The sequence below is a fragment of the Brachyhypopomus gauderio genome, unplaced genomic scaffold (assembly GCF_052324685.1).
Source record: "Brachyhypopomus gauderio isolate BG-103 unplaced genomic scaffold, BGAUD_0.2 sc51, whole genome shotgun sequence".
Taxonomy (NCBI): Eukaryota; Metazoa; Chordata; class Actinopteri; order Gymnotiformes; family Hypopomidae; genus Brachyhypopomus; species Brachyhypopomus gauderio.
Window position 1 is genome coordinate 1,642,173 of NW_027506876.1, and position 10,018 is coordinate 1,652,190.

General features: G+C 39.6%; 1 protein-coding gene across 3 annotated transcripts; it reads left to right on the forward strand.

The window, feature by feature from the left end:
* The first annotated feature begins 430 nt into the window (after positions 1 to 430).
* Positions 431 to 10,018, forward strand: LOC143487857 (phosphoserine aminotransferase-like). Of its 3 annotated transcripts, XM_076987096.1 has the most exons (9): positions 431 to 486; positions 569 to 638; positions 728 to 933; positions 3,654 to 3,826; positions 3,964 to 4,133; positions 6,177 to 6,305; positions 6,649 to 6,786; positions 7,391 to 7,694; positions 7,976 to 10,018. In XM_076987096.1, the coding sequence occupies exons 1-8, from the start codon at positions 432 to 434 to the stop codon at positions 7,656 to 7,658; spliced, it is 1,209 nt and encodes a 402-aa protein (XP_076843211.1). In that variant the 5' UTR covers position 431; the 3' UTR covers positions 7,659 to 7,694; positions 7,976 to 10,018. The 3 variants fall into 3 exon arrangements, with proteins under 3 accessions (XP_076843211.1, XP_076843212.1, XP_076843213.1); XM_076987097.1 differs by lacking the exon at positions 7,391 to 7,694 and having other exon boundaries at positions 7,976 to 10,016; XM_076987098.1 differs by lacking the exon at positions 7,976 to 10,018 and having other exon boundaries at positions 7,326 to 7,529.

A 10,018-nucleotide genomic window follows, 5' to 3' on the forward strand; every position in this document is an offset into this window, starting at 1 on the left:
AATGTTTTTTACTTTTTCCTAGCACTACAAAAATAATAACTTGTATGCAATGACAATTTTGAACAGGTAAAAAATAACAGATAATATAGATAAGGTAATAGATGAAATACAGCTTTGTTCTTGTAAGAAGGTCAGAAAGTGAGAGTTGAACATTTTACTGAGACAAATTACTTCTCAAACGTTGCATAGTAGATTGACATTGATTTTTTTTATTTCGTAGTGGTGGTCTTGGTTTAGCTTAAATCTTGGACGAGGAAATGTCTAAATGCCTTAAATTCTAAAGATGTTTTTATAATGATCATATATATATATATATATATATATATATATATATATATATATATATATATATATATATATAATTCAGTAGTAGTAGATGTAATAATCAAGAAAATCTGTACAGCAATTTTTCTGTCTTTCTTCAGGTTTTGATGCAAGTGCAAGAAGAACTGCAGAATTACAGCGGCACTGGAGTAAGTGTTCTTGGTAAGGAGCGTCTTATGTGACATTAAATTGCGTATCTTATATATGTGCTGTGGTATTAATCTTTAATTATGTTCATGTCTAGAAATGAGCCACAGGTCGTCAAATTTCAGCAATATCATAAACACCACAATAAGCCTTCTTCGTGAACTCCTGTGAGTTTTAAACCTTATGAAAGTACATTTACATGACTTTGATAGTGATATAATTGCTCACATATTTATTGTTCCTACTCTGTACCTAGGAATATACCTGAAAACTACAAGATTTTGTTTCTTCAAGGTGGTGGATCAGGGCAGTTCAGTGCAGTTCCTCTAAATCTCATCGGTCTAAAGAAAGACAGGTGTGCAGATTATATCGTGACTGGGATCTTTTCTGCAAGGGCAGCAAAAGAGGCACAGAAGTACGGAAAAGTGAACATGGTTCACCCACAACTGGACACATACACAAGTAGGTTTTTCAGGAACTTTAGTAGATAATTCAGAAATGTTATAAATGACTCTCCGGCCACTTTATTAAGTACACATTTCCAACTGCTCATTAGCGCAAATATTGAATCAGCCAATCACATGGCAGCAACTCAATGCATTTAGGCATGTAGACGTGGCTAATACGATCTGGTGCAGTTCTGAGCATCAGAATGGGGAAGAAAGGTGATTTAAGTGACTTTGAACGTGGCGTGGTTCAGAGGTGGGGACTCGAGTCACATGACTTGGACTCGAGTCGGACTCGAGTCATTAATATTAAGACTTTTGACTTGACTTGAAAAAATATTCAGAGACTTAGACTTGACTTGGACTTTTACACCAATAACTTGGGACTTGAATTGGACTTGAACCTGTTTACTTGCAAAGACTTGATTTTTTTTTACCCCAAATCTAAATTTTAAAACGCATATTTATAAAGTGCGCCCCATTAATTTCATTTCCGTCCTTCGCAGACCGTCGTTACACCATATTCTGTGACCGACGAGTTTTGTGACCACAGGGGGCGCTATTTCACAGTTTCTGTTCAGAGGCACAAACGCTTTAAGAATGCTACGTAAACTACGCTGATGCACTTTCTTAATTCGTTTTGTTGGTGTCCACGAGCCAAAATATGACAGATGTTTATATTTACATTTATCGTCTCTTAATTACATAAATGTACTTAAACAAGATTTACCATCCCCTCACCATTGCAGCCAACAAAGAAATCATGAATGGGATGTACAGGTGAGCCTTTTTAACTGGGGTCACCAATTCTGACAGCAGCCATCAGAATATGTGACCCCACTGAATCTCCAGGTAACAATAGTAGCCTACACCGTGACCCCACAATAACAGAAAACAATGAAAAAATAACCCTAACCTTTTATTAGTCTATATTTAAACATTTTATCCAAATGTTTAGAATAACCATGACAGCATCTTGCTTACGATGACGCTTGCTATTTTCGTGTAAAATGATGTAACGAAACATTCTTGTTTAAGTACATTTATGTAATTAAGAGAAGATAAAATGTAAATGATCTGTCATCTTTTGGCTGGAGGACACCAAAAAACGAGTAAAGAAACGCATCAGCGTAGCATTCGTAAAGCGTTGGTGCCTGTAAAAAAAGACTCGAAAGGACTTGAAATTCCAAGTTTCAGACTTGGGACTTGACTTGACGGTTGCTTGTCTTGACTCGAGACTTGATTTGAGTTGACTGTCTTTGCTTGAGACTTGACTCGGGACTTGAGGATAAAGACTTGGACTTACTTGAGACTTGCAAAACACTGACTTGGTCCCACCTCTGGCGTGGTTGTTTGGGCTGGTCTCAGTATTTCAGAATTTCAGTATTTCATGCACAACAATCTGGTGGAATGGGAGATTCACATCATGGATGTGCAGCTGACAAATCTGTAGCAACTGTGTGATGCTATCATGTCAATATGGACCAGACACTCTGAGGAATGTTTCCAGTACCTTGTTGAATCTGCCATGAAGGATTAAGGCAGTTCCGAAGGTAAAATGGGGTCCAACCTGGTACTAGCAAGGTGTACCTAATAAAGTGGCCGGTGTCTGTAGGGTCTGTAGGGTCTGCTATCAGGACAAAAGTAAGAGAGTTACGATCAATGCAACACTGGGCCCCATATAGTAACAGTAGAGAACCTTTGTTGTTACAGCTGTAGTGTAGAGTAGTTTTGGTGCAACACTGGGCCCCATATAGTAACAGTAGAGAACCTTTGTTGTTACAGCTGTAGTGTAGAGTAGTTTTGGTGCAACACTGGGCCCCATATAGTAACAGTAGAGAACCTTTGTTGTTACAGCTGTAGTGTAGAGTAGTTTTGGTGCCATTCAACTGCAGTACACACCGAGATGAAATAATGTTTCTCCTGGAGTCAGGTGCAAAATTCATGCATACATGTATCACACAGACCTTACTCACTATACATATATAGTGCACGGCCATGGGGCAGGTAGATCATTCACACAGGGTAGTAGAACTTTTACATGGCAATAATATGACAATAAGATATGTCAGTCAAGGTAAGATGGGTCATGGTTGTGGGCAGAAAGGAAGGATAAAGTATAATTAGTGCCAGTAAAATGTGACAGTGCTGTAACGTTTATAGACTTCAGAAGAATGAGATTTTGACATTTAAAGTGACATTTTGAAATTGGCTTGCAGTTCAGTGCGAGCCAGTCGGTGCCTTAGTGCTTTAACAGTAATTTCACACTACACACATGGTGTTCAAGAGTCTTACAGCTTTTCTCCAGCTTGGTAGTGTGCTACCTGATGTTGCAGAGCATTTTACATTTTCAACTTGCACATTTTTCCTTTTACTCATTTATATATTTGTTTTCCTCCTTTTTATTTATTCATTTTCCCACTATTTCAAGAAGAATTGTGTTCATGTCCTTATTAATGAGACTGATACAAATTCACGTTTTATTAATCTTAGCTACCCTTGACAACTATATAAAATTAATTTTGCACTGAACTTCAATGGAAATGGAAAGAGCAGCACTTTTTCAAATAAACTCCCATAATATCATTGTAAATAGGTTAAATAAACTCCCATAATATCATTGTAAATAGGTTAAATAAACTCCCATAATATCATTGTAAATAGGTTAAATGGAGTTCATGTACTCCAACAAAACATTTAATGAAATAAAAGATACAAATGAATCATTTCCTTCAGGTATTCTGGACAGCAGCACGTGGTCACTGAATCCTTCAGCTTCGTATGTCTACTACTGCAGCAATGAAACAGCACATGGTGTCGAGTTTAATTTCATTCCTGACACAAAGGATGTCATTCTTGTCAGTGATATGTCTTCAAATTTCCTGTCCCGACCAATAGATGTATCAAAGGTTGGCATTATTTTTTCACTAGTTTTTTCATTTTGCTGTGGCACAATTGTTTGTTAGTTAGTTGGTTAGTTAGGCACTTGGTTAGTTTTATATTTGTTTTAATTGTTTAACAATGAGTTGTTTGTCTTTTGTCCAAGTTTGGGCTGATATTTGCAGGTGCCCAAAAGAACATTGGATGTGCTGGAGTCACTGTTGTCATTGTGAGAGAGGATCTGTTGGGTAAAGCTTTAAGGGAATGCCCGATTATACTGGATTACAAAGTACAAGCTGAAAACAATTCCCTCTACAACACACCCTCTTGCTTCAGGCAAGTCTTACCAACAGATTCAGAAATATTTTATTCACACAGGATAAAAATACTTTAGTCCCACAGGAAATTGCAGTTATTACAGTAAAGTTGCCAATATCACCAATTGTGACTTTCACCCCAATCTGAATTTGTCCTCCACATTTTCCCATCTATGCAGTAAGAACACACACACACACACACACACACACACACACACACACACACACACACACACACACACACACACACACACCATACACACACACACACACATGTATACACACGTATACACACATATACACATATACACACACACACACACACACACTAGTGATCTATGGTGCACACATGCCCAGTGCCCGGGGAGCAGTTGGAGTTAAGTGCTTTCACTTAACAAGGGCTCTTCAGTCATTTAAATTAGGGTCTGGGAATCAAACCCACAACCACAATTTGTGGTTGTTTCCTAACAACCACAACTGCCCAGATTCAGTTGCGACCATTAATATAAATGAATAAACACTCTAATTTAAATACTCTAAAATAAAAAGGAATTTGCAATATATACACTCATTTAAATGTAAATGATCTAGAATACAGTAAGGTGGCAATTGCTGTGATAATACATTTAAAGTAGTATGGAGTATACTGTATAATTTATATTGCAGAGTATTGACTATAGTGTCATGTTGAGGGAGGAGTTTTATAAAGTTTTATGGCCATAGGTGTGAATGACCTGCACTCTGTGGTGTTTTTTAGTATTATGAGTCTTGCACTGAATGTACTTCTATGTCTCACCAGAGTGTTGTAGAGTGATTGGGAGACATTGTCCAGTGTGTTGCAGAGTAGGTGGGAGATGCAGGGAGTGTGCTTTCAGGAGGGTGAGTGGGTGAGTGGAGTGCGTGGGGGGGGCTGTTGAGAGCCAGCAGCACTGAGGCAGTACGGTAGAGGACAGAGTCTGTGGTGGGTGTGTGAGTGGAGTGTGTGTGTGTGTGTGTGTGTGTGTGGTGTGGGGGGGGCAGCACTAAGGCAGTACGGTAGAGGACAGAGTCTGTGGTGGGTGAGTGTGTGTGTGTGTGTGTGTGTGGTGTGTGTGTGTGGTGTGTGTGTGGTGTGCGGGGGCAGCACTGAGGCAGTACGGTAGAGGACAGAGTCTGTGGTGGGTGAGTGTGTGTGTGTGTGGTGTGTGTGTGTGTGTGGTGTGTGGTGTGGGGGGGGGGCAGCACTAATGCAGTACGGTAGAGGACAGAGTCTGTGGTAGGTGTGTGTGTGTGTGGTGTGGGGGGGGGGCAGCACTAAGACAGTACGGTAGAGGACAGAGTCTGTGGTAGGTGAGTGTGTGGTGTGTGTGTGGTGTGGGGGGGGGCAGTACGGTAGAGGACAGAGTCTGTGGTAGGTGAGTGTGTGGTGTGTGTGTGGTGTGGGGGGGGGGCAGCACTAAGGCAGTACGGTAGAGGACAGAGTCTGTGGTAGGTGAGTGTGTGTGTGTGTGTGTGGTGTGTGTGTGGTGTGGGGGGGGGCAGTACGGTAGAGGACAGAGTCTGTGGTGTCAGATCTGTTAAACAACACATTTAGTTTGTTGGTCCTAAACTAAACACTGCTCTCCACTTTCTGCAAAACAAGTTTGGGTAAATATGTAAGGCTTTAATTAAATAAGTCTTTAAATAAGTAAGGCTGGGTTTTAATATTAACTGAATCACAGCTGGAAGGCTATTCTATCACTGAGAGGCTTTATAGAACAAGACTCTTTACCTGGTGGCAATCAGCAATCTTATTCATCAAGAGAGACCCTGCATTACAACACAGCAGATGGTGGGTTATAGTTCACAATGAGCTCACACTGACACTGGCCAGACCATTTAGTGCTTTATGTGTATTTTATAAGTATATTTTTAAGTATTTTAAAGTTGACATGAGATTTAATTAGGAGCTAGTGTGGAGCTGAAAGGTAGTATTGTTGCAAGTTTAACTATGAATCTTGAAGTATATTGTATTGTAACTTGGTTCAAATGTCCATATATGTTCCTTTCATGCTCCTTGTTGTTATAATTGTACAACATACAGCATCTACATCACAAAGCTGATTCTGGAGTGGAACAAGAATAATGGAGGTGTCGTAGCCATGGAGATACTAAACCAACAGAAGTCTTCTTTGATCTATGACATCATCGACATCTCCAATGGATTCTATTTGTGAGTGATATATATATATATATATATATATATATATATATATATATATATATATATATATATATATATATAAAAACATATTTAACTGAAGTCTGAATATGGTTGATGTGGATATCTCACTGATTTGTTTTTCATTGGTAGTTTAAAACACAAAGCACCTTTCATTTAATATAAAGTTTTCAATATTACGAAGTTATTGCTTGCCATTATTTCTTTCCAAAAAACGTAGCCATTCAAAGTATAAGAAGTAGAACATGTCTTGAATGACTAGTTTAATCAGTTGTGGAGTCGTCTGGAAGCTCTGTGTTTTCACGTACACTTGGGCTGTCCTCCTTGTGCTCAGCTGCCCCACTGACGTGATGTGCAGGAGCCGCATGAACGTTCCGTTCCGCATTGGGAAAAAAGAGGGAGATGAATCTCTGGAGAAGCTGTTTCTGGATGGGGCCTCCAAACTTGGATTGATAATGTTAAATGGACACAGGTATTGGACATTACACATAATGATCATTTGTGAATTTAACAAACATTTTCCATTGGATCTAAAGATACATTGCATTTTTCTTTTTGCTACTAAAACATTTTATGGTGCAAAAATGACCTTCCAGAAGCTTCCACAGGCCATATTATTTTCTATAATTTTCTTTCTTACTATATTATAACTATATTATATTAATTTTCAAGCTTTTGTTCATTTGTACATTTTTAGCACGATGACTATAATTTAGGGCAAACTGCAGGGAGTTACAGCAGTGCAATCTAATTAAAGGCTGCATAGAAATAAAAGTGCCTGTGTCTTCAGTGTGTGTCGTGACAGCTGAACCCCAGTGCTCTGTAGTGAGGTGGATTTGCATTATGTACTCGCTCGTCTTGGGCAGCATGGTGGTGTGGTGTTTAGCGCTGTCGCCTCACAGCAAGGTGGTCTGGGTTTTATTCTCAATCTGGGCTGCTCTGTGTGGAGTTTGTATGTTCTCCCTGTGCCTGTGTGCCTTTTCTCTGGGTACTCTGGTTTCCCCCCCACAGTCCAAAGACGTGTGTTAGGTTGATTGGTTGATTGGCGTCTGTGTTGGCTGTGTGGTGGACTGGAGACCTGCCCTCGGTGTACCTGCCCTCGGTGTACCTGCCCTCGGTGTACCTGCTCTCGGTGTACCTGCCCTCGGTGTACCTGCCCTCGGTGTACCTGCTCTCGGTGTACCTGCTCTCGGTGTACCTGCTCTCGGTGTACCTGCCCTCGGTGTACCTGCTCTCGGTGTACCTGCTCTCGGTGTACCTGCTCTCGGTGTACCTGCCCTCGGTGTACCTGCCCTCGGTGTACCTGCCCTCGGTGTACCTGCCCTCGGTGTACCTGCCCAATGATCCAGCCCGCCTTGACCCGACTAGCAGGATTAAGCGGTAAAGATAATGGATGGACTCCCGCGTCTTTGCATATATGATATATATCAAACATACTGTGGGATGTCATTTTTTCATCATGTTGTGCTGTGAAACATGCAGAAATGTTTATTTATTTATTTTATTATTGTAATTGCAATATACCAACTGAATTTTCACTAGACTTTGTATATATTCACAGTTCTCACATCACTAAATTTTACCAGTACATACTGTATATTCAGCAGTGATGAAGACTTAGTTGCATTATAATTTCAGCCTCACTCTGTTGATTTTGACAGATCGGTTGGTGGAATACGGGTTTCTCTGTACAATGCCGTGACTCTGGAAGATACTCAAGCACTCTCTGCCTATATGAAGGACTTTCTGAAGCGTCATTTTAATGATATCAATAACTAGTCCAGTGACTATTTTACAAGATACCATTTTCCTTTCACTAGCATTGTCCTATGCAATATTTTTTTCTTACGTTTCCTATCTTTCAGTTCTAAATTATTTCTTTTTCACTTATTTATCTAGAGAATATTTCTATTTTTTCTAATATTTCAGTGCCTTGCAAAAGTATGTTTGAAATGAATACCTGAATTTATTTGGCTGTCACTCAGAGTTTTCCAGGTTGTACCCATCTTTGCTTTCTCAGGTGACTAATTAATATGAAGTCTTTTTAAATCCAAATATAATATACCTTTATATTTATATACAGAAGAATCTATGTATATAATGTGGGTTTATAAAGAAATTTTTTCCTAAAATGCCTCTGTTCAATGCGAGCGTTCTGGTAATATGTAATAATGATAACACACTTAACACCACTGTATGAGAGCTTAAAGCACAATAAATTATTTAATAGAAAAATACAAAACCGAATAATGTGATGTGAGTGGCACGACGAGGACAAGAAAGTAATTTTTCTTATTTAATAACAGGACAACTGGGATGTAACCCAGGATGTTGATAAGCATGATGTTAAAAAATACATTTTGTGTTTATTTATAATAATAGTTTTTTTCATATATAGTTTCATGCAATTATGGTTATAGACAGAGCCGGAGTGGCTAATCGGGAGATTCGGGAGGATTCCCGATGGGCCGGCTCATGTCAATCTCTAGTTTGGGCCGATTGGGAGGGAAAAATAATTTTGGGCCGGATTTGGGCATGAAACTCCTGGGCTGAAAAAGTGTCCCACTCCGGCCCTGGTTATAGATGATGTTCATATTTTGAGCTGTGAATAATTTGCAGAAGAAATTACTTAGGTATTTAACTATATATGTGTTGCAAGGACGGACGGCGGTGGAGTGGACAGAGATGCGAGGAAGCTTTTGTCCCCAAAGTAATGCGTATTTTATTATTTTTTTTCTTTTTGACCACTTTTCTTCAAACAGTGCAAGTATTCACAGTGTCCCCCAAAAATAAAGTCAAAAAACAAAATGCAGACCAAACTAAATACCTCTGAAATACAAAAATAAACAGGCTTCAGGATTGCCAGGCTAAATCAAAACTAATGATCCTGAACAATTCTTTATACACAGCCAAGTCACCGTACCAAACACCACTCAACACAACTCCCCTGTTCTGGAGCCTCTCCTGGGCTTCTATACCCATAGCCCCTCCCACAGATGGGCCCATTTGCCCCAATAAATCAATCAATTTAAATAACATCATTTTAAATGAAAAATGACAACAGAAAAGAATAAACACAAAATACCTCAACACCCAAAATAAGTTTCACTAAAGAAAAATCCCCACTACACTTTATAAAATACATTTTCCCCCCAAACTCATTAAAACACCCCTGCTAAAATGGTCTGTGCCGCCCATAGCGCACTGACCTCCCTAATAAATTTCAACATGGACTGATCCCTCGGTTTCGCCCACAGAGAAGAAAATGTTTGGTGTGTTGGTGAGTCTATTGAACCTGTGATGTTTGTAAAGATTGCTTAAAACCATTAAACTTCAAACGGACCTGTGTGTAAGTGTGTTTATTACTGTACTAGGATTTAAGTCAGATGGATGAATGTTTAGGACTATTGAAAATCTGAGTGGTGAAGTGAAAACAAATGGTACAAAATGGCGGTAGGCCTCCCGGCACAATGTAACAAATGTGAATTAAATGCTATGGAAAATGGTGAGATGTGGAATGCTTAAACCGGGTAAACAGGGACAGCAAACAGGAGTGTAAATGTAGTGCGACACACGCAGTAGGTCAGCTTAAGTTTTTAAAAATGCCGGCAGATAGCTGCCTCTGCGCCTGTGCGCTTGCGTGAATGGGTGGATGTGGTGCGTGTGCGTAAGCGTCACGGCTCCTCCGTGACAATATGAACATT